The following is a 25,622-nucleotide window of genomic DNA, read 5'->3' on the forward strand; positions in this document are numbered from 1 at the left end:
TTAAGCAATATGGCCAAAATCAGAGAGCAAACGGTTCAGTTTTTCAAAGACAGGAAAGACTTCAACCCATTTAAAAAAATGGTTTTATGGTGAAGTAGTTCCCAATTCTTTGTCTCACTAGTTCTTCACAGGAAGTTTAGAGATATTGTCATACGTCATTCAGTAGACCACTTTCCCTCAACCGCTTTAAGTAGTTTATGTCCAAATTCTGCAAGACTAAGACACCCGATATTTTCTAGTAGAGGTCTATATGGTTTTGGGACCCTTTCTTCAGGTCCCAAGGCTGGTTTAAGTGCCTATTTATGCCTTCAAAACAACTGACACTTCTCCATCTCCCCCCAGTCTACAAAGCTTATTGAAGACAAGACTGCTGTGCCGAATCCCGACCTTGTTTCTCACACGTGACACGGTGAATGCTCAGCGGACATATGTAGAGCGCACGCATGAATGCATGACCAGACCCGCTTGACTTTTAGTTCTTATCCAGGCTTGTGAGTCTGGGCGTCTCCTTTCAAGGGCCGACGTTTCCACAAGTTGATTACACATCTCGCGCGTCTGCGCGTGAAAGGATCTTACAAACACGAGCAATCTAATAATACAAAGCACTGAAGAGGCGCCGCTCAGAAGCAACTTCAAATCTTCATTTATCAGGTCAGGGCTAGCGAGAATCTGGGCAGTGTTTGAACGAGAATAAAATCAACCTTTGTGATTCCTACCCTCCTATAGATGCCTTCTAGTTCAGGCGCCGTAAGCAGTTAATTCACAGAGTCCCCCGGATGTGAGACGAACCTACTTTGGTACTACCACCGACGCCCTCGCCTCCCGGTATCTTCCGCTTCCGCTTTACTACAGGAAGTGACGAAAGCTGGGTGGGCAGTAGGGGCAGCGTTTTCTTTTCCTCTCCACGCGGTAGACGAGACTGGTCGGCCTAAACAGCTTGTGCTGAGTGATGCCGGGGAAACTTCTTAGTGACGCGGATTTGGAGTCAGACGTAGCCGTGGCAAAAGTGGAGATGCCGCGAAAACAAAATGAGAAGGTACCACTGAGGGCCGAGGGACTTGGGACCAGGCAGGACGAGCGGCCGGGCGCTAAGAGTAGGAGCCCGGACCGGGGAACAAGGCGTGCGGTGCGGACCCTGCCCGGCCGGAGGCCCGGGTGGGTTTCGACCAGTGGGTTTCGGGAATGGTCGGTGCTCTCCACGGGCGGTGTGCGCGTTGCCGAGAAGTCCGGGCAGATGTGAACTAGTGAGCCGGCCGGTGTCCCACGTGGTCCCAGAGTCTGGACGTCCGGCACCCGGTCACCGTTAGGCCCCACATTTTGGCCCAGACTCGGATCTCCCGGCGTGAGAGTGCGTGGAGGGAATTGTAAATCAAAAGAGGGACCAGCGCTTCCTCCTGAAGTGGCGCAGCCAGAAACCCATCTTGCACACGTGGGTAGCGTCCGTCGTGACATTTTTTACCTTAGTGGTGGGAATACAGTTTTCCGGAAAGCGGCCCTTAGACGAAAAATTAGTTCAGTTCCTCTTAATATTTGTTGGCCAGATTTCCCATGGAAATGTAGACGTGTTGTGCTAACTGCACACCGTATTTTTTTTTTTTTATATAGGCCAGCAGTGTGCGGTAGTCTTAAGTTACCTCGATAGCTGTCTGCTTCCTTGCTGTTACTTCCTTAGAAAGCGATTTTACTTGTGACTGATTCTCTGTTCTGAGGTAAGGTCAGAGAGAACAAAGATTGTCCCTAGAAACTTGTGTTGTTCATGACTTAGAATTTCTTTCCTGCTGTTTCTGAGTCTTTTTAACGGGAGAGTTTTCCAGCAGCAATATTTTGGTGTTGTAGGAAGCGGAGGTAGCAGAGACTTGTCCCCAAGGGGAGGAAGTAGTCCTGGTTTCCTAGTCTTGCATCGGCCAGCCTATTCAGTTGTGGGATGCTGAAGTTAGAAAGGACATAACCAGCAAACTCCACTGCATTCCAAAGCAGTTCACAGGGACTGAAAATCCGCTCTCATTGGTGGAACAAAGGGATGATAGAATTGAAGCCTCAGAATGGAGTGGACCAGATTGTTTTTCAGATGTCTGAAGGATAGGTCATATGAGAGAGATTACCATTCATCCACGATTTAAGAGCAGAGGCCAAACCTGAAGTTTTATGGAGGCAGATTTCAGCTCAATGAAATAGTCTCCATATTTCTTGCCTTGGCCTGAGGCTCTGCCACAGAGGTTTTAACAGAAGGTAAAACACATTTTCACTAAAACCAAGTTTTCAGAAATATGAAAAGTTGGAGGTGGTCAGACATTTCAAGTAGGAACTGTAATCTAGTTTGGTTTTGAGGTTTCCCTTGTTCCATTTTCTTGTGATTTTGTGCTGTTTTTCCCTTAAAGTTAGGTGTATCTTTTTTATGCATGAGGTGATAGTTTGGGTTTTTACAACTTTTTGGTTCATAAAGTGTCTATATGTCAATTTCTTTGCATTTGTGAGAAAAGCAAGGCAGAGATTATGAATCTCTTTTACCTGTAGAGGGCTTCAAGCAGAGAAAGAAATCTGCTTAATATCATCTATCTGTGGACATACATGGTCATATTAACTTAATCAAGTTTAAATTAAGTTAAATTGTTCTTGATCACTTCCTGTAATTTGTGGTTTAGAACATGTTGGAGAATCCTGTGAGCCATTCCAAGTCCCTTGTAAAAATTGGACTGTACAGCTTGTACAATTGAATAGCTACCAAGAAGCATTCTCTTACAAGCTAATGAAGTTATTGGTACATTATTCTCTCCATGTTAGCCAAGAAACAGTATTAAAAAACATACTGTTTGATTTTTGCCTCTGCAAATACACATGTTGAAAAATGCCTCCAAATTGTATTTTTCATAATTATGTGATCTTGAAATAATGCATAATTAATGTATTATGCAACTGTATCAGTGCTTTGCATTGTCTTTATTTTTTAGAAAGGTAAAAAAGAGAAGCTAAAATCTAGTAAGACTGAAGAGGCAGCAGAAGAAAAGGAAGAAATGATTTCTTCCAAAGCTAAAAAGGTTAAAAAGAAAGAGACTTCTGAGGATGACGGGGATTCTCCTAAATCTAAAAAGACAAAAAAGAAAGAGGAGCCATCTCTAGATGACATTATTTCTCCTAAAACTAAAAGTTCGAAAAAATCAAAGGAGCCTTGTGAAAAGACAGTTGTTTCTCCTAAAACCAAAAAAGTTATAAAAAATGAAGAACCTTCTGAGGAAGAATTGGGTACACCTAAGCCCAAAAAGATGAAGAAAGAAAAAGAAATAAATGGAGAAATTCAAGAGAAAAGCCCCAACCTCAAGAATGGATTCCCTGACTCTGGACCTGACTCCAACTCCAAGGAAGCTGCCAGTGAAGAAAACAGTGAGTTAAAGCAGGTAAAGTTGCATTTTAATATGTAGAATGTATCTTTTGATGTTGATTCAGGTAAATAAGTATATAATTGTTACACATATTATTTAATAATGGGAGGAAATTGGATGTGTCAGCACTTATCAAGAGGATAGCACCTCTCTTGAGGTGCAGGGTGAGTATTTTAAAAACTGCAGTGTCAGAATGCCTCCTTTGCAAGGTTTAAGTTTAGAGAATGTCTTCTCTCCACACTTTGATCTGCCTATTTTCAAGTCAGAAATCAACAGGAGGTATATAGTTACGCATATGTGCTCCAGCCCTCTGAGGGTTTCACCTAGTAAATCATTATTAAGTGGAACCACTGAGAAGGTGCTTGCTTGATTGCACAAGTCTTTTTGTTTAGGTCATTAACTAACTCGAGTTGAGTACGATGCTTAAATGTCCCTTTGGAAGCTAATACTGTTTTTTCAGAAGCTCGGTCATCAAAGAAAAATGCTAAATCTAGTAAATTTCTCTTTGTCGTAGGGTTGTAATCAACATTTAAAATTTTTTCCTGATTATAAAAACCATATACAGCTATTTTTTGTCAGATTATAATTTTATCAATATTGTTATCTTGCCTTTTCCTAGCTTACCTATATTTTTATTTTTAAAATATTTTTATTTATATATGACTGTGCTGAGTCTTTGCTGCTCCATGGACTACTCTTGGATGGCGTACCTGGGCTTCTCATTGTGGTGACTTCTCTTGTTGGGGAGCATGGGTTTTAAGGCTCGCTGGTTTCAGTAGTTATGGCACTTGGGCTCAGTGGTTGTAGCTCCCAGGCTCTAGAGCACAGGCTCAATAGTTGTGGTGGATGGGTTAGTTGCTCCGTGGCATGTGGGATCTTTCCTGACTGGGGATTGAGTTTATGTCTCCTGATTTGGCAAGTGGATTGTTTACCACTAAGCCACCAGGGAAGCCCGTTGCCTATGTTTTTATATAAGGATTTTCCTTTTAAATGTTGAATATTTTTAGTGGTTATGTAATCCATCATATAGATGTTTAGAAATTCACTTAATTTTTCAGTTGTTGGACATTCAGATTTTGGCACATTCATATAGTGCCAGTGTAATCATTTGTCATAAATGCTTATCCCTTATTTTCTGTGAATATATGTATGAAAGATGTTGCTATGGGAAGTGGTTAATAACCTGTTCACCAGTGTATTGTTGATTTGGAATAACTGGAAAAGTCCTTAGTTGAGACTGAATCTACTTTCACTAGCCATATGTGGTATATCGATGCTGTATATATTTGCCACAAAATTTTCTTCTGTTAGGGTTTTATAGATTACTATCATCTTTATCCTTTTCAGATCTTGATTTACTTACAAGAGTGTTTGTGTCTTTTTGGTTGATTTAGAAGAAATGTTTTAGGATAATTAGAAGGCTTTCTGTATTTAACCTGTAGGAATAAAGTTACTGATTTCTTTCTATGGCCCTTTATTTGATAGGAAATGACTGTGGAGCAAAAAGAAGGAGCTTTCTCTAATTTTCCCATATCTGAAGAAACTATTAAACTTCTTAAAGGTAATATTCTTGGAAATATTGTATAATGTTAGAACACGTTATTTGGAAGCACTCTACTGATTTTGTTGAGATAAACTGGGACATGTTCTTATTGGAGGATGATATACGCAGCCATATAATGAAGTAGGTCTGTATATTTGGTAAAGGACTAAACTAGTGATGGCCTTTACTGCCTCTTAAACGAATGATTAAAATTTATTCAATATATTCAAAAAAATAGAAAATACATTATGTATATTCAGAGGTATAATGACTGATAGTACTGGTGCAATTAAATAGTTGATACCGTGTTGGTATTTTCTTTTTTACCCTCTTGCACTTCTTGAGGCATCTCTAGGTTAATGATACTAGCCTGACTCATGTTAGTATTGTGCCTATGAACCAAGTAGGAAGTCACAGATGCTCAACTTACTTGTTTTCTGAATCAGGTGTGGTGCGGTCAAGACAGCGAAACCCTGATTTTTGAGCTTATGTTGGCCTGTGGATGAGATTTCATGACAAGGGGCTTCATCTCTTAAGATAATAAGTATTTACTGTACTTTAGTGCTTTAAAGTTTATTGATATTTTTTGGTCAAGAAGATTATTCATTGCCAGAATATATTTGAACTTAACTTTGTAGATGTGACCAGAATGTAGAATTCTAGAATTCTGCAGGATCAGAAAAGCCTGACTATGCTTTCATCCTCCAGTATGGCTGGGGTTTTAAGAACTGCACAGTCAGGTAACATGGCTCATTTGTTCACAGCCCGTGGGGTGACCTTCCTGTTTCCTATACAAGCAAAGACGTTTCACCATGTCTATAGTGGGAAGGATTTGATTGCACAGGCACGGACAGGAACTGGAAAGACATTCTCCTTTGCTATCCCTTTGGTTGAGAAACTTCTTGGAGAACTGCAAGACCGGAAGAGAGGGCGTGCCCCTCAGGTAAGTATCTTTAACACAGTCTTTAGAGTTTACAGGTTCCAAGTCCACACAAGGAAGGGACATTGCTTGGACATCGCTTATACATCCCTTTGTTTCGTTTTGAGTTCTTAAGGCCTTTTTCTTAAGATCTTTTTTACTAGAGATCTTCATCTGAAGGTATAAATCAGGATAATTCTTTTAAGGCTGTTGACTGCAAATCTTATGTGTTTAAATATTGTAATTTGTTCCATGGTAATGACCACCTCTATTATTAATCCTTCTATATTTCTTTAAGACTCTAAGATGTCCCTGGGACTCAAAAGATTTGGTCAAGTGTGTCCATTTTTGCCTAAAATGGGAAAAGCATTTTTAATAGAGATGTCTGCATAGGAAAGGCGTATTAGATGTGAAGAAGCCAAGCCTCTGATCAGGATGGTGCTTGTTGAGCTCATTTCTAAAGAACTTGGCATTTGCCAAACCTTGACCTCCCTGGAATGCATGTATTGTCACCTTGGTTGTTGTACCTGACTTTTTGGCCTCACCTCATTCACGGGCTTTCCAGTATCCATGCCCTGTCTTCATTTATTCATTTGTTTACTGTTATTTGTCTGCAATTTCAGCAGCTGTAACAATAAATTATTCTAGCACCTGGAATAGTGCCTGGTACATAATGGATGTTCAGTAAATACCTGTTGAATGGTTGTATGAGGTTGTTCTTAAATCACATTTGTTTTCATGCTGTAACCCTATTTGAGGGTCTGCTGTGGTTGTGTGTTGTGTTTCCTGTTATGATTCAGAGCCCTTCACCATATTGGTCTGCTCTTACTCTTCTGACTTCCATTCTACTTCCACTTCACTGCAGTGTGGAGATTTCAGACTATAGATTTTGTATCCTGGCCACCTGAATTTAAATCTAGGCTGTACCTTTTCGTTTTAGAAATCTGTTGTGTGTTATTGTAGGTATTATTATAGATATTTTGAAAGTAATTTTTAGGATGAGTTGAACCTCCTGGTGCATTGGAAATATATTAAACAATTATTGCATAATACTTTGGATTGCATTATTAATTTTTCTTTTCAGGTACTGGTTCTTGCACCCACAAGGGAGTTGGCAAGTCAAGTAAGCAGAGACTTCAGTGACATCACAAAAAAGCTGGCAGTAGCCTGTTTTTATGGTGGAACTCCCTATGGAGGACAAAGTAAGTTAATCCACAAGTGAGGAAAGGAAAATGCCATCTACTTTTAAGGTGACCTGATTGAACTTCTTCTGACATCTGTCTTTTCCTACCTGATTTAGTCATTTATGGTGGTTTTCTTTTGTCTTTTTTTTTTCTTTCTTTTATTTTTTGGTCACGTTGTGTGGCTTGCAGGATGTCAGTTCCCCAACCAGGGATTGACCCTGGGCCATGGCAGTGAAAGTGCTTAATCCTAACCACTAGACCACCAGGGAACTCTCTCTTTTGCCATTATTGTTTAAAGATGGTCAGGCACACGGTCCTGCATGATGATGTGTCAGATCTGTATATGGATCTTAGGACTTTTGTTATTATTTATCTATGTTTACCTAAAGGCTGCAGTAATGCCTTACTGAGCCTAAGAGGACAGAGTCCAGGAACTAGAAAGTCAGAACACAAGGTTATTTTTATCTGTCAAAAACCTTGGGTCTTTGCCTCTTTTTACTGTAGACAGCCTTTCTTTTCTCTGGTGCCAAGAGCCATATGTATCCCTTCCTATAATATTCCATTATTTCCCAATTTAAGACCTAGAAACTTTATTTTGTAGGTCAGATACATAATTCAGGAAGGGACTTAAGCATTTTGAAAGTCTTCATATTGGACAGATGAATGAGTAAAGATATGGTCATATATACAATGGAATGCTACTCAGCCATAAAAAGAATGAAATAATGTCAGTTGCAGCGAGATGGTTGAAGCTAGAGATTATCATACTAAATAACTCAGGCAGAGAAAGACAAATATGTGGTATCACTTATATATGCAATCTAAAAAAATGAAACAAGAGAATGTATTTACAAAACAGAAACAGACGCTCAGAAAACAAACTCATATTTGTGAAGTCCCTGGTGGTCCAGTGATCGGGACTCAGTGCTTTCAGTTGGTCCCTGATCAGGAAACTAAGATCCTGCAAGCCATACAGCCCACTCCACCCCCAGCCTCCATCCCCTGGAACCCGAAAAGGAAGAAAACGAACTTATGTTATCAAAAGGGAAAGGTGGCAGGGGTGGTGGGTGGGAAATAAGTTAGGAGGTTGGGCTTAACATCTGCACGCTTCTGTATATAAAACATAATCAATAAGGTGCTCCAGTATAGTACAGGAAACTCAATACTCTGTGATAACCTGTATATGGAAAGAATCTGAAAAAGAGTAGATATATGTATATGTATAACTGAATCACATTGCTATCTACCTGATACTAAAACAACATTGTAAATCAGCTGCTGTTGTTCAGTTGCTAAGTTGCGTCTGACTCTCTCTGACCTTGTGGACTATAGCCCACCAGTCTCCTCTGTCCATGGGGTTTTCCAGGCAAGAATACTGGAGCAGGTTGCCATTTCCTTCTCCAGGGGATCTTCCCAACACAGAGATGGAATCCATTGGCAGGTAGATCCTTTACTGCTGAGCCACCAGAGAAGCCCTTAATATGTATGTCAATAAGGAAAAGATTAAAGATGAAACAGAGAGCATTAATATTTCACATTATAAGAAAGTGGATTGTAATATATGAAATAAAATTCAGTTTCATTCACAATTAGAGATGTAAATTAAAATTATAATGAGTATTTTACCTGTTAGACTATCAAAGGATAAAAGATAGTTTGATAATTCCTTGAATGAGAAAACAGGCATATTCTTTACTACTAGAGAATTACACCACCTCCTTAAATTGAAATACATATACCCTTTTACTCAATAATTCTACTTTATAGGAATTTACCCTACCAATATGATACTCATGTAGCCAAAGAGCTACTAAAGGTCCCTGAGTTAAGATGAGTTGACTTGAGTTCTTGACTTTACAGTGGTACAAAAGTGATACATTAAAAAAAAAAAAAAAGTGATCCATAGTCAGTAGCAACTATACTTTGAATTTCTGTCTTTTCCTGGGCTAGTGAAATGTAGTTTGATACTCTCTCAGGATGCTGGGCAGTGGCAGCATACTCCAATATAAAATAAAAATTTACAAATAATATAAAAAATGACAAAAGAAGACTTAGTATTGGCACACAAGGCTTGTGATTATCTCTTTTTTAGTTTTGATGGAACTAACATAGGCTTTGGCATCAGAGCGGCATGGGTTTGCCTCTAAGCTCTGCTCACAGAGTACCTGAGTGATTTTTTAGTTTTAAGTTGCTTGATTTTTCTGCACTTTAGTTTATTCATGTAGGATTGCTAAACTTGCCCTGCAGTGCTGTGAGGATGAAATTGGGTAAGTATGTCGAGTACCTAGCAGTAGATTCCTCAACTACAGTAACGATGGAAAGTTACATCTAGATGACTAATAAGAACCTGCCGTATAGCACAGGGGACACTTGGCTGTGCACCTGGAACTAACAACTCTGAATCAACTACACAGCAGTAAAAATTAATTTTCAAAAAAAGGATAGGAAAAAAGTTGTATCATTACCATCTCACCCCAGTTACATTGAACCCCACTTTTCTGAACATCTCTGCACTTTGTCGTAATACTTGCCCATCTATCCTGTCATTCTTGCCGATCTTCCTATACCTGCTTGCCTGTGTTGTTGTTCAGTCGCTCAGTCGTGTCCGACTCTTTGCGACCCATGGACTGCAGCATGCCAGGCTTCCCTGTCCTTTACCATCTCCTGGAGCTTGCTCAAACTCATGTCCATCAAGTTGGTGATGCCATCCAGCCATCTTATCCTTTGTTGTCCCCTTCTCCTGCCTTCAGTCATTCCCAGCATCAGGGTCTTCTTGAGTGAGTTGGCTCTTTGTGACAGGTGGTCAAAGTATTGGAGCTTCAGGATCAGATGAATATTCAGGATTGACTTCATATAGGATTGACTCATTTGATCTCCTTGCAGTCCAAGGGACTCTCAAGAGTCTTCTCTAACACCACAGTTCAAAAACATCAATTCTTTGGTGCTCAGCCTTCTTTATGGTCCAGCTCTCACATCCATACATGACTACTGGAAAAGCCATACCTTTGACTAGTCGGACCTTTGTCAGCAAAGTAATATCTCTGTTTTTTAATGTACTGTCTAGGTTTGTTCTAGGTTTTTTTCCAAGGAGCAAGTTTCTTTTAATTTCATGGCTGGAGTCAGCATCTGCAGTGATTTTAGAGCCCAAGAAAAAGTGTTACTGTTTCCATGGTTTCCTCATCTATTTGCCATGAAATGATGGGACCAGATGCTGTGATGTTAGTTTTTTGAACGTTGAGTTTAAAGCCAGCTTCTTCACTTTCCTCTTTCACCTTCATCAAGAGGCTCTTTAGTTCTTTTTCATTTTCTGCCATAAGTGTGGTGTCATCTGTATATCTGAGGTTATTGATATTTCTCCTGGCATTCTTGCCTATAGGAAGTTACTATTTTTTAAGATACTTCTTTTCACTTTGTGAAATATTGACACCCTCCATCAGTAAAGGAAATAATCTCTTTCCTGGTGCTACCATCCCTCATTGGTGCATTTTTTTTGTTATGTCATGTAGTATACTGGACTGCCACTCTATTTTTGTCCATCTCACTAACACTGTGTGGTATGTGGGATCTTCAGTTCCCCCACCAAGGATTGAACCCCTGCCCCCTGCACTGGGAGTGTGGAGTCTTAACCACTGACTGCAAGGGAAGTCTCTGGACTGTCATTTCTTACATATTTCCCCAGTAGGTCAAGGAGTGCTTCAAGTGTCTCTAAAGTACCTTGTATTAATACTTGTAGTTAATATTTTAGAATAAAAATATATCAAATTGGTGTTCCAGATTAATAAAAGGACTTAAAAATCCAGCATATCTCATCATTGGTGTTCTTTACAGTTGAACGCATGAAGAATGGGATCGATATCCTGGTTGGGACACCAGGTCGTATCAAAGACCACCTGCAGAATGGCAAGCTAGATCTCTCCAAACTTAAGCATGTTGTCCTGGATGAAGTTGATCAGATGTTGGATATGGGCTTTGCTGATCAAGTGGAAGAGATTTTATGTGTAGCATACAAGAAAGGTAAATTCTACATTCAAGGACTGGCATAAGGGATCAGAGGAAGGGTAGTGATTAAGTAGTTTTCTGAAAGTTAAATGAAGCCTTAGGAAGTTGGCAGGAAATTTCTATGATTTGCACATAATTATAATAGGGAAAATTTGGGAAAATAAGAGAAGCCAAGTTGGTATACTTTGTTTTTGGTTTATTCCTGATTTGTGCTATTGTGTATGTTAACTGTAATCATACTGTACATGTAAAACTCCATGAACTATTTGTGCCATGATAATCTGTCTATATATTTTAATTTTTGCATAATATAAATCTGCTTACAGACATTTTTATGTAGACAGCTTACTTCAAACAACAATATTCAAAATTAGTTCTTAATGATAGATTCCTACAAAGGAGATCTGATTTGAAAGGCATAAATAGTTCGTGTTCCTCAATATACACTGTCGGTTGCTCTCAGAAGGGTTCTGTCAGTTATGCTACTATTTGAAATATAGGAAAATGCAGTTGTATTCTAAGAGCAAACTTAAAAAAATTGAGGTTGGGGAGTTACTTTTAGTGTCTGACCTCAAAAAATGAATAAATTAGAGTTCTAGCCTCCAAATGTTGAGGAAATGCTTTGGAGAATAGATGAGTACTGAATCTGTTGTGTTGATTACAGGTTATTTAGTGATTTAAATTCGTTGGTTATTGGACCTGTTTAATTGGTGTTAACCACTTAGTAGGTCTCATTAGAAAGGACAGATTTTCCTCGTGGTTCGTAAGGGCCAATGGTTAGAAAGCAAAATAACTAAGTTCTGGGTATTTCAAGAATCCTTTACTTAAATAATTAAGGCAATTTTTCTTTGCCCACTGGGAACCTTGGTGTCTTTAATTTTTATGTCCTCAATGCCTGACTTGGTGTCAAAAGTGTTTTTCTTGTAGAATGTTGGATGGACCCTGGAAAAATTGGGTGAGGTGGAATTCTGTCTGTGTAGGCTATTTTGAATTATTCATGCTTTTTTTTTTTCCCCTCAAAGATTCAGAAGACAATCCTCAAACATTGCTTTTTTCTGCAACTTGCCCCTATTGGGTGTTTAATGTTGCCAAGAAATACATGAAATCTACATATGAACAAGTGGACCTAATTGGTAAAAAGACACAGAAAACGGCAATAACTGTAGAGGTAAATGATTCATTCAGTTGTTGGCATTAGTTACAAATAATATATAATGTTTTCCCCTGTCTGATCGTATTTAGACTGCAAATACAAACTCCTTTTCCAGATAAGTACTAAATCTATGTGAAAAGTCAAGTAAAGTTATGTTTCTAATTGAGTGGTATATGGTATCTGTATTTTCTGAATTTCATCATCTGGTTGCCTGATTGAAGAATCTTTTGGAACTTAAATCTATATAAATTAGTAAGTGGAGTGACATTACACCTTGAGTTTATACATTAGAGGGCAACAGAATCCTAGTGTTGGTGCAGAAGCTGTTTTTTTCTTAGTGTCCGGTACCTAGTGGAATTTATTGCATCCAAGCAACAGACCTGTATGGAAACTGACTACTGATTGCATGTTTAAGTGGATGAAAGAACAGAACACACAGGCTTTCCTGCTGTCTGTTATTTGGTTTCTTGTGGGAATTTAGGAACAGCATTTCTTTTCTTACATTTTCCGGGTTAGGTCAGAAAATGGATAAAGAAGCCGGGTACTCCTTGGTGAAAGAGGAAAGGCTCTCTGCTTTAGTTGTTTAGTTTTTTTTCCCTCTAAACAGTGGTGGTGGAAGTTTTCTCTAGTCAGGCTTAAACAATTGCTTTTAGTATCATTAGAGTTGGGCAGATGATTTTAGATTCTAGCGAGGCTTTACTGAATAATCTTTTTTCCCTCTTTCCTAAGCATCTGGCTATCAAGTGCCACTGGACTCAGAGGGCAGCAGTTATTGGAGACGTTATCCGAGTGTACAGTGGTTTTCAAGGGCGCACTATCATATTTTGTGAAACGAAGAAAGAAGCCCAGGAGTTGTCACAGAATGTGGCTATAAGACAGGTTGGTCTTTACCTTCTCTTCCCATAAGGAGACAGCATCTTTCAGTTAATAGAGTATGCATCTTAGCGTTCATCTGATTTGCCCATCTTATCTCACAGATGAAGAAAGCGTGACTCAGGCCCAAGGTTACCCTGACAAATATTTGATCACTCATATTTGGTGTAGTTGAATAGCCTGAATAGTTGAAGCCTGGCATGGTACAGTTCATGGGGTTGCAAAGAATCGGACACGACTTAGTGACTGAATGACAACAAATAGTGGAATACAGTTGATTTAATGACCACCATTGAAAATTTGAGGCTTGTCCATGGAAGGCATATTTTCCCCTTTGTATTATTTTCAGCAGAGGTGTCACCAAAATGTGAATGTTTTTATAGGCCTAATTGATGATTTTTTTAATTTATTTTATTTTTTTTTTAATTGATGATTTTAAAAGTACCTGCATTGTATGATCTGGTATTCATAAGTGAGCTTGTTTCTTTGGCAGGATGCCCAGTCGTTACATGGAGACATTCCACAGAAGCAAAGGGAAATCACCCTGAAGGGTTTTAGAAATGGTGATTTTGGAGTTTTGGTTGCGACCAATGTTGCTGCACGTGGGTTAGACATCCCCGAGGTTGATCTGGTTGTTCAAAGTTCTCCACCAAAGGTAAGAGTTTTACAGTTAGATTTTTTTCCTCCCAAATTAGTAATTCACCTCGGATAAACTTCATTGGCTATGATACTTCTACTGTGCAAAGCTACACTTTGCTTTTATTTTGTTATTTCTTTTGGATGCTAAAATAAATTGAAAGTTGTATGCTTCTTTTCAGATGATTAGTGATAGCTTTCTTCGGGGTGTTAGGTTGCTAAGGGTGATTTTAAAATGAACTTGTCATATGTCCCCACCTCTCTCAGAACTGACAGTGTCGTGAGTGGGCAGAGGTTGGAAAGATAATTTCTGGTCAGAGCATTGTCCTGAAAGGTTGCTGGATGGGGGTAGTGCAATTTTGAACTGGACTTTAAAGTTGGTAAGGCTTAGATGGGGTGTGGTAGGGTAGATAAACTTGAGAGCTAGAGAATAGAGAAGCGAGAAAGGCCTGTAGTTAACAACCTCTGCTTAAAACTGCTTGGGTGATGGGAACTTCCCAAAGAGGTCCTTGATGAACAGTTTATATGGTGTGAACACTTACTTAAAAGTTAGTCTGAAGAAGCTTGTTCCCATCACTTCAAGCATGAAGATCCCATTACCCCCAAATTTGGCAAATCCCTTAGGGTTAGTGTTTACAGTGATGGAAAAATACATTACTGCAAAGTCACCATTTCTTACACAGGATGTCCCATAAGTGTGTAACATAGACATTACTTAAGTAAGCCTGTATACCTGCGCTGTCTAGCATGAGCACCACAGGCACGTGGAGCTGTTCAGTACTTGAAATGCAACTGGTCTTAATTGACTTGTATGTGCTGTCAGTATGAAATACACACTGGATTTTTAAAAAATGTGAACTTTCTATTATGCACAGTAGTTTTGAAAGACTTGTGGGAAAAGAATGTATAATATCTCATTGATAACATGTTTTGTAGAAATAGCATACTGACATGGCAAACTTTTGGGTATAGTGAGTTAAATAAAATAATGCTTTTTTAAAAAAGCAATACTTTTTGCAGATTTACCCACTGCATAGGGACAGACCACTGTTCTAGAGGTTTTAAAGTTTTTTCAGTTCTTTAAGTTGGAATGCTTAGGTGCCTCCTCCCTCGCACTATCCCCTCTCGGTCCAGGTCTGTCACCACCACGCTTGGCTCTGCATAGGCTCTCAGGACTACCTTTCTTCATGGTTCAGTATCACTGACGTATTTTACTTCCATAGGATGTTGAATCCTACATTCATCGTTCTGGGCGAACAGGTAGAGCTGGGAGAACCGGGGTTTGCATCTGCTTTTACCAACACAAAGAAGAATACCAGTTAGTCCAAGTGGAGCAGAAAGCGGTAAAACTGTTTTCTTAGCCTTCATTCAGCTAATGTTGAGTTCCAAAGTCAGTCTTTGTCTCTTTATTTGGTTTTTATTAACTTTATTTATTTAAGTTTTATTTCTAAGCATGTGGCCATGAGTAAAAGTTTGTTGTTAAATATGTGTTTTATATATTGTCCTATGATTTAAAGCCTTTTTGAATAACTTTGCATTTGAAAGCAGTGGTTTTGTCTTAATATTTATGATGAGAAGGGGTCTTTTCTTATTGAGATGTTTGAAAGGCAGTTTTCAGACAGTGATGCACACACAATGAATACATCAGAAATATTTTCAGTGTAGGTTTAGGGGGTTACTTGAAGTTTGGAGAATTGCTTGAAAACTATAAAAGACGAACGAGACTGTCAAAAGGAGAAACTTTTTAATGAGAAAGAAGGCACTTTTCCTTGCAGAAGAATTTTATACTTTCTCCTGTGATAGGTGAATGAAAAACTGATATTCTCAAATTGAGGGACATTCTACAAAATACTGACTAGCATACCTTAAAACTGTCAAGGTCATGAGAAACAGGAAAGACAAATTATCACAGATCAGAGAAGACTAAGAAGACATTAACTAAATGTAATGTGGTGTCCTTGGTCAGATATCAAGAGAAGAAAGGATGTTAGAAAGACTAGTGAAATGTGAATGAAACCTGGGGTTCAGTTAATAGTAATGTTGGTTTCTTAGCTGTGACAAATGTACCAAAGTAATAGGTGCAGGTAGACAGGAACTCTGTGTACTATCTTTGCAACTTTTCTGTAAATCTAAAAACCTTTCTAAGATAAAAGGTTTGCTTTAAGTATTTACCAAATATGTTTGGTAAGTATTAGAAAATTGGGGGACTGCTGGTCTCAATAGAAATAATTGATGGCCATGTTGTACATTAAATTATGGTTCATTTCCTTGTAGGGAATTAAATTTAAACGAATAGGTGTTCCTTCTGCAACAGAGATAATAAAAGCTTCTAGCAAAGATGCCATTAGGTATGTTCTTTACCACTGCTGTGGTTTGTTTTATGTTCGCTCTATTTATTACATGTTTTTGTGCATTAATGAAATTTAGATTAAAATGTATTCTATTTAGTGTTTTAAAAAATTTATAACCTGCTTGTTAAAATAGACTGTGCTGAGTAAAATTGTATAAAATAAAAATTCTCATTTCTGAACATTGTGCCCAATCCTGTTTACCAGAGGAAACCATTATTAATAGTTTGGTTGTGTTGGGCATTTTAAATAACTATATCTTAGATATGGTGTAGGTAAAAGTTATGGAAAATATCTAGATGGTAAGGATTAGATGAACAGTATCATTGGAGGTGCTACTTGCGTAAGGGCAAGAACATTCTTCAGTGTGTGCAGTTGTCCTATAAATTGAAGAATACTTAATTTTTTTTGTTGAGCTATAGTTGATTTACTGTATTGTATTAGTTTTAGACTCCTAATTTATCCCTTCTGTCCCACCGCTCTATTCCCCTTTAGTAACCATAAGTTTGTGAGTCTGTTTCCTTTTTGTAGATAGTTTCATCTGCATTATTTTTTTAGATTCCACATATGAGTCATAACATATGATATTTGTCTTCTGATTTCATTTATTATGACAATCTCTAGGTCATCCATGTTGTTGGAAATAGCAATACTCAATTCTTTTTTATGGCTGAATAGCATTCCCTTGTGTGTATGTACCGCATCTTTATCCATTCATTGGTTGATGGACATTTAGGTTGCTTCCATGTCTTAGCAATTGTGACTAGTGCTGCTATGAAATTTTTTCAAATTAGCGGTCTCATTTTCTTTGGATATTTACTCAGGAGTGCAATTGTAAGATCACGTGGTAATTTAGTTTTTTGAGGAACCTCTATACTGTTGCCTATTGTGGCTGCACCAATTTACATTCCCATTAACAGTGTACAAGAGCTCCCTTTTTTCTACATCCTCTCCAACATTTATTTGTGATATTTTTGATAATAGCCATTCTGACAGCTATGGGGTGATGGTCATTGTAGTTTTCTTTTCCATTTTTCTGATGATTAGTGATGTTGAGCATTTCTTCATGTGCTGGTTGGCCATGCATATGTCTTTGGGGAAGTGTCTGGGTCTTCTGCCCATTTTTTACTGGCAAAGATACTTAGCTGTTTAGCATCCCTGGCCGTGCAGTATATTCCTGAGGTTGAGTGAGGTGGCACCAAAAAGGTCCCAGTCATTTTTCAAATGTTTCCAAGTGGTGAGCTACATGCCCTGCTTAAGAACCAGAGTCTGAGCAACACTTTTACAGTGTTTTTCATAGTTACTATTATAAATGTGTGAGAAACTTAATTTAAAAAAGAGTTCATAATCAGAAGAAATGTTAAATATTAGCATACTAGTAGCTCAGGAAAGTTTTGTAAATGAGAAGAATTTAACTCAGCATTTTTCAAATTTATTTTAGTGTGGCATGCTTTTCTTTATCCTGCAGACAGGGTTTCCTGTGATGCCAGTTAAGGAAATTTGGGGTTAGATGGCCAGAAAGTTGAAGAGAGACCAAGATGCTAGCAGTACATGAGAAGGCCTCTAGAGCGTCAGCCTTGCCAAAAGAAGTTGCCTCATGTAGCCTTGTTCCTCCTTGTCTTGGTGATCTCTTTCAATTTTGAGATGTGACATTTATTTCTTATCACCAAGATAATAGTCATTTCCTAACAAATGTATAGTCTCATAAAGGTCTGATATAACGTGATTTGAGAGTTCTTTTATTTCAGAATGAGAATAGCTGTAGTATTTTCTAATTCTAAAAGTAACACATACTTTATTGTAAAAGCTTGTCATTTATTGATACATTTTTAGTGGCAGTATGGCATATCATTGTATCTGTTTTATGGTTTACTTAGCCAGTCCATATTGGTGCACATTGTAAAATTATTTATACTCGTTCTGTAACAGTGTGATGAACATCTTAATACTTGTCTTATTTATTATTTTCTTGGATAAATTTTTCTTGGTTAGATGGTAAATTAGAATTAGACACAATCAAAGGAGTGGATTTATTCCTACAGAAATGTGATAATTTTATACACTACATCAAAATGATGTTACACATGTGTAAGATTTGGTTTGAAAGATTGAGATTTGGATCTCAAGATTGTGCTGTCTTGAAAATGAAATCTGTCCACTTTGACTATCCTTTTTCCTAACAAATCTACTTTCCATCAAACCACAGGCTCTTGGACTCTGTGCCTCCCACTGCGATTGGTCACTTCAAGCAATCAGCCGAGAAGCTGATTGAGGAGAAGGGGGCTGTGGAAGCCCTGGCAGCAGCCCTCGCCCACATTTCCGGTGCCACGTCGGTAGACCAGCGCTCCTTGATCAACTCAGAAGCGGTAGGGGTTCCTGTCAAATTTCTGACACTTTCTACAAGTGTCCCACTGAAACTTCCCAGTTGTTTTAACTTTTTCATGAAGGTTGATACATATTAACAAATCCATAGAGACAGAAAGTTACTGGTTGCAGTGTCTTACTGGAGGAGGGCAATGGCAGTGATTGCTAAAGGGAATGTGGGTTTTGGTGGGGTAAAGGGATACTGACATATTCTGGAATTTTAAATACTGGTAATGATTGTAGATCTTGTGAAAATACTAAAACCCCCTGAATTGTATACTTTAAAAATGCCAGATTTTATAGTATGTGCATCGTACATCAGTTTTTCTTAATCCTAAAAAAAAAAAAAACCCAGTCATATAAACAGTGTAAGCGCATGTGATTCCTTTAGCCAGCATACCTAGAAACTTAAAAAGGTAATGCTTTTCTTTTTTTTTTTAAAGTTGAGATTTTTGAGATAATTGTAGGTTCTAGTGAAATTGTAAGAGTTAATACAGAGAGATTCCTTGTACACTTTGCCAGTTTCCCGCAGTGGTAACATTTTTACAAAAGTGTAATATCACGATCTGGATACCAACGCTAGCACAATGCACCAGTCTTACTCAGAGCTGCTCAGTTTTACTTGTACTAAAATGGCAGGGTGAGAGGAGTATGTTTTTAGAAAGAACTTTCTCATAAATATTTTAGAAACATGAGGACAAGTGTTTAAAAACTTTAACTTTGTTCCCTTTCCATAGGGCTTTGTGACCATGATCTTGCGGTGCTCAATTGAAATGCCAAACATTAGTTATGCTTGGAAAGAACTTAAAGAGCAGCTGGGTGAGGATATTGATTCCAAAGTGAAGGGAATGGTCTTTCTCAAAGGAAAGCAGGTAAGGCTGAGGCCTCTGTTGTAACCTCACCTTGGTTCAGTAGCTTCATGCTGGCCGTGAAACACTGTGTGGTAGCTTTTCCCTGTTCTTCCAGATGCTGCATATTTTCATTTTGTAGATAGTCTTCTCTGGGCAGTCTTCTCTGGGCAACTCAGTTGCCACTTAGTCATTGCAACTGCCCCAAGTGTATCTAGCCTGAACTATCTGCATAAAGTGCCAGACTTGAAGATCCGTCTACTTCCCTGACATCCCCACCCAGATGGGGTTTATTAAGTAACTTAATGTAGAAATATTCAAAATTGAATTAAAAATCTAAAATCTTGCCTTTTGAACCTAGTGTTAATTCTTCTGACTCCGGCCGTCAGTTAATGGCATAGACTATCATAGCAATTCTCAAGTATTTTGCTCTAATGACCTTTTTACATTCTTAATAAATTGTTAGGGACACCAAAATGCTTTTGTTTATGTGGGTTATACCTATTGATATTTATGTATTAGAAATTAAGACAAATTCTAATGAAGCGTAAGAATATGTTCTGTTAGTCGTCAGACAACGATATCAACTGTAATATAGTGTCTTGAAAACCTTCTACCCTTAAGAGAGTGAAGAGGACAGAGAACATTGTAGGATTATAAAAATATGTTTCCTTGGTAGAATGCCTCAAAGATCCCAGTAGCACATGGACTAAACTTGGAGAACTACTGACCTTGTAAACCAAGTCAGGTTTATCTTCAACTCATTGCTTATCTGACCGTGTTGATTACCTCCTTAAGCAAGTGCACATTATCTGTGGGATAGAGTCCCAGCTTTCACAAGGGGTTCATTAGCTGGCTCCTGTTCTCATTAGCAACTTCCTTTCTATCTCCTCACCACCAGCACCCTCCAGTCCAACAATGCCAAGTACATCTTGCTTTCTTTCATCCTAGTGTATGCACAGTCCACTGTTTACATAGTGTTTCTTATCTCCATGGTATCTTTTATGACTCGGCTTAGCCTTAAGTCTTTGTGAAGCTTCCCCTGGCCAGATGGCAGAGATGGGGGCACCTCTGTGTGTACTTCAGCATCCTTAGGGTTTCTTCCTGTAACTTTTGCCTTACTGTGTTTGCCTATGGCCGACTCAGGGACCAAAACTGTGTTCTAGATGTCTCTATACTGCAGTGAGTGCCTGGTATTGAATGGTTAGTTAATATGTGAATGAAGATTCCCACAGATGGCAAAATCCAGCAGTACCTGATGCTATCTATGGTTATAATTGGGTAAATTGTTGGTGAAATGGATGTTCCTCAAAATTTTGCAATTAAAGATAGCCAGGGGAGAGGAGTGTCTGTGTCACTTACGAGGGGAATTTGATTATTTTGTGGACACTGAGAAACAGGAGGACTTTGTTCTTCTTTTTTTTTTGACTGCATCCAGTGGCTTATGGGATCTTAGTTCCTTGACCAGGGATTGAGGACTTCTTAATTGGAAATGATGGCACTGCTTGTTAACGAAGATACTGTCCTGTATAATATTTAATTTTTAAATACTTTTCATTGGAGCTTGAATTATAGAAACTAGAAAATGAACAATATAATTTATTTTTCTGCTTTTAGTTAGGTCATCCTGATTACAGGAAGGCAGTAAACCATAGGTTTTATTTTAGAGCTATGCTTACCAAGTTTTTAAAACTGCTCTTACCCACTGTGGGACCTAAGACAAGTGAGTTAGCCTCATCAAATCTTTGTTTTCTCAGCTATAAAATGCAGCTGATAGCTCCATGAGGATTAGCACAGTGTAATAGCCAAGAATGATCTGTAGTCAATTCTAGGTAGTCTTGAGTCCTTTCATAAATACCCCTGGCTTTGCTTTTGTTCTTTGGGGATGTAGTGTGTTAGGCTTGGTCTAAAGTTTGTCTAAATTGGGTTTTTTTTTATCTTTTTGTTTGTCTTTTACATAATTACCTAGTCTTTTGGAGTATTGATTAATGTGCATTTTCTAATTCTTGTCAAAATCTGGATTAACTTGCATTTGTTTTGATTTCTAGGGTGTTTGCTTTGATATCCCTACTGCGTCAGTAACAGAAGTACAGGTATTCTTTTCTCTTAGATTTTGAAGTTAATGTGTATTTAAACTGTAAAATGTTTGTTATTTAAAGCACAGAATAATAGGGAAACAACAGCTCTAGTCTCTAAAAGACCATTAAGAAGTAAAGTTTACTACTTTTTCTGCTATTCTTTTTATACTGATATTTTTCTTTATTCAGCCTTCCTGTTTTCCTGTTTTTGTTTACAACATTGTGAACAATACCCAGGTTTTTTCTCCATGGATTTTACAGGGGGTTTATATAGACATTTTAAATTGCTATATCGTTACTCAGTACTGTCAGAAATATGTTTATACATGGTATAGTTATGTTTTACTACCTGATTCTGTGGCTACCCTGTAGTTACTAGATTGGATAAATTATGAGGATATGCATAGTGATACTTTATTTTTGACCAGTGACCTTTTAAGCACTTAGGTTATCAACCTGGTTTTTCTTTAGAAAATAGGTAAAAATATTGTCTTTCTCATGCCTTTTAAAACCAAATTCAGTAGAAATCACAGCAGATTAAAACAGTACCTTCTCTCAACAGGAAAAGTGGCATGATTCACGGCGCTGGCAGCTTTCTGTGGCCACGGAGCAACCAGAGCTGGAAGGTCCACGGGAAGGATATCGCAACTTCCGAGGACAGCGGGAAGGCAGTCGAGGCTTCAGGGGACAGCGCGAGGGCAACCGAGGTGTCAGGGGACAGCGGGAAAGAAGTCGAAGCTTCAGAGGACAGCGATCAGGAGGTGGCAACAAAAGTAACAGATTCCAAAACAAAGGCCAGAAGCGGAGTTTTAATAAAGCATTTGGACAGTAACTTGAAGTAGAGGATTTATTTGGCAAAAACAGAACTGTGTTCAGCAATGTGGAACTGAACATTATTTTTCATACAAAGTTAAAAGCACATTGTATTTCCTTCCTGACCACTTGCCCAGTCCCCATCTCTTCGAGAGAGAAAAGCTTCATCTAAATTATTTCATCTGATTGATGACTGTCATTTATAACTTTATTGCTACTTCCATCTTGAGTATTTGGAAAAGGTGTATGGATTCATTACATATTCTAATGTATTAATAGATTATAAGATAAAGTCAAGCATGTATCTGCTGATACTTTTTAAGTTAACCTGTCTTTATACTTAGAAATGTCTCTTAGTAGTAGGCTTCCCTGGTGGCTCAGATGGTAAAGACTCCTGCAATGCAGGATCCCTGGGTCAGGAGGATCCCCTGGAGAAGGAAATGGCAACCCACTCCAGTAATCCTGCCTGGAGAATTCCATTAACAGAGGAGCCTGGCGGGCAGGCTACAGTCCATGGGGTTGCAAAGAGTCAGGCATGACTGAGCAACTATCACTCACACTCATTCTTAATAGTGCCCTTCCTAAATACCATGGGGAATACAGTAGTTTCTAGAGAAGCACTTTGAGCACTCAAAGCTTTGTTTTTTAACTATTCCTCAGCCACTTACCTTCCAGTTACTCCTGTGGTTCTAGTGTATATCTTCTGAGAATTAATAGCAATGTTTCGAAGCAAGGTTTCACACTTAACTGTGATTAATACAGTTTATGCCTACATATGGTCTAGATTTGGAGGATGGTGATACATTTGATAGGAGATAGTATTTAGATTAGCTATTGTTATATGCATTTTGATACATTTTTAGTGTCTCAATAAAAGGTGATTTCATGCTTCAGTGAATTCTTCACAGATTTTAAAAATAATGTATATGTGTAAATGCAAGTATTTTACCAGAAAGTAAGTATCTTTAAGGAATTCCAGGTGTATAACATGGCCCCATAACTTTCTTCGTGCATAAGGAGGCTAGATAAATGGTGCTTGATGATAATGTACTCCACCTCCTATTGGAAAATTAACATTATTTACTAAGAAGGAACTAGGGGAATAGGGGGCAGAGATTTGCATTGCTGAAGAGTCAAAAAACCACTGAAAATATTTTCTACATGCAAGAAGGAAACATGTATATTGAGAGCAAAGAGAAGAATGAGTGAAGGTGCATGATAAAGCTTTTTTTTTTTTTGCTAAAGCTTTTTTTTAAATGGTGAAAACTTAATGGTTCATTACTCTTTCTAGAGTTTAAGTTCTAATGGGCAAGCTGGGGATTTTAGGTACAACGATCCAGTTTAGTTTCTCAAAGCCTAGCTGCTATAGCCACAGTATAGAATCTCTTCCTAATAGCCTGCTACTCCATTGAAAGGTTGCAGATACCTAGAATTCTTTTTAGGAGCAAACTATGGTTATTTTTAAGTTGTTGATTTGAGGGAACTGAAAAACCTAATATAGCCCCTGGCCAGTATTGCTCCGAGGTCTCAAGTGTTATTTCTCTGGGAAACTTCGCACAAGGTACAGAAGCTTAAAAGTAGCTTTGTTTTCTTGCCTTGATTCCTAGAAATTACTTACTGGAAATTTCAGGACATAAACTGTGATTTGAGGAATTCAAACACATCTTACTTTCATTTAATTATTTTGAACACCTGAAATCTTGCTAGACACTGGTTTCTCTGACTGGGTCTTTGTAGCCAACTGCTTCTTATTCAGTCACCTTTTCAGTAAGGGGCTCTCAGATAACCAACTCCTTGGTTCTTGAGACAGCATTCTTTTTCTATTAAGATGTCAGTTCTGTCTTTGAATCCTGACTGGATGTCTCTGTTCTTACATTCTCTTGGCTTTTCTTCTTTGATCCACTTGTCAGTTTTATCGCTTGACCTCCTCATGGTTTCCCATTCAAACCAGAGGGAGTTAGGTAGTTGATGACCAACAACTCCTGCCTTGTGGATCACGTTTTATTAAATTCTGCTTTTGCTGAGATACTGAGCATACTTAAATAACAACCCAAACATTTAAGTTTGGATAGGAATGGGTTGGTTTATCAAGTAGGACAGTGTCCTTGTCCTTTAGGAGGAAATACTCAAGAGAGTAAGGGAGAAGATGAATGGGAATTTAACTTTACACAGCTTAGGACAACATGACTGACTGAATAAATGAAGCTAAAGTTTCTCCTGGGTCCGAGAATTCAAATCATATTTATAAATGTATAATTCAACTACTGTATGGTTTAAATGGGCTTATTGGACTAGCCTGGGAAATAATACCGTTTTTACCATTTTCTACAGAGCAAGTATTTTCCAATTTATGTATCAGACAACTCAATGAACTTGTAAAAAAACAACCAGTTTTTATGTTGGAACTATCTGTGCAGCAGTTTCTTTACAGTTGTACATAAAGTGTTTTTACTGTAAAATTGAGTTAATGTATACAAATAGACCTTTATGCCATAATAAAGTTACTAGTACTTACTATTTATGTTTTTGGTGACTTTTTTCCCTAAAATTGAAGCTTGGAATTTTTATTTTAAAAATAATAACTGATAGATATAAATATCCAAACAGAAAAGCAAGTAAGTCACCATATATCCAACATACTTGTGGACATCTCTTCCAGGAATTCATTTACAAAACTGGAATCATTCCTTCAGTTTTTTGAATTGCTTTTCCCTCTAGGGCATGTGCATCTTTTTCTGTGTCTTTTTTTTTTTTTTTTTTAGTTCTCTAACCAGGGATGGAACCCACACCCCCTGCAGTGGAAGTGTGGAATCTTAACCACTGGACCACCAGGTAAGGCCCTGTGCCATTTTTTATAACTATGCCATCTTACGGTATAAATGTGCCACTATAAGATGGTCATGTTGGTTATTCTGTAAACAGCCCTAAAATGAATGTTCTTGTTTAAATCTTTGTGTACTCAGCTGATTTCTCACCACTGTAGGATAAATCCTATATAAGAATTGCAGGGTCAAAGTGGATGAATTTTGAATTTTGGTGCAAGTTGCTCTCCAAAGCAGTTCCAGTTTATGGTCCTACCCTCCACTCTAGGAGAGAAACATGTTTCCCCACAGCAGTAACACTAGGTGTTGGCTTCTTTTTGTCACTTTGCTAGGTGCATTACATGGATTTATTTACATCTTTTAATTGAATGAGAATTAACATCTTAAGTTTATTGGTCACTTGCATTTCTTGAAAAGACTTTATTTTGAACTAATTTTTACTTAGATAAATGTTGCAAAAATAGAACAAAGTTTGTGTATACTCTCCATTCAGTTTCCACCAGTGTTAATAAATGTTTTCCATTATCATAGCACAACGAACAAACAAAACCAATCTATTAACATGAAGGGTACCATCCCATAGATGCTTCCTTGAATCTAGCTTTTTTTGTCTTATCAGTATACCCTGGAAATCACATCCGTTCACAGAAATCTTTTGTTTTTAC

General features: G+C 38.1%; 1 protein-coding gene across 2 annotated transcripts; it reads left to right on the forward strand.

Moving 5' to 3' along the window:
* Positions 1-863: 863 nt before the first annotated feature.
* Positions 864-24,652, forward strand: DDX21 (DExD-box helicase 21). 2 transcript variants are annotated; one of them, XM_065922483.1, is made up of 16 exons: positions 898-1,036; positions 1,606-1,709; positions 2,949-3,392; positions 4,863-4,938; positions 5,685-5,863; positions 6,924-7,041; positions 10,852-11,037; positions 12,045-12,190; positions 12,905-13,054; positions 13,542-13,703; positions 14,908-15,027; positions 15,959-16,032; positions 18,239-18,398; positions 19,134-19,268; positions 21,293-21,337; positions 21,885-24,652. In XM_065922483.1, the coding sequence occupies exons 3-16, from the start codon at positions 3,012-3,014 to the stop codon at positions 22,152-22,154; spliced, it is 2,202 nt and encodes a 733-aa protein (XP_065778555.1). In that variant the 5' UTR covers positions 898-1,036; positions 1,606-1,709; positions 2,949-3,011; the 3' UTR covers positions 22,155-24,652. The 2 variants fall into 2 exon arrangements, with proteins under 2 accessions (XP_065778554.1, XP_065778555.1); XM_065922482.1 differs by lacking the exon at positions 1,606-1,709 and having other exon boundaries at positions 864-1,036.
* Positions 24,653-25,622: the final 970 nt, after the last annotated feature.

This window comes from Muntiacus reevesi, chromosome 2 (assembly GCF_963930625.1).
Source record: "Muntiacus reevesi chromosome 2, mMunRee1.1, whole genome shotgun sequence".
NCBI classification, from domain to species: Eukaryota; Metazoa; Chordata; class Mammalia; order Artiodactyla; family Cervidae; genus Muntiacus; species Muntiacus reevesi.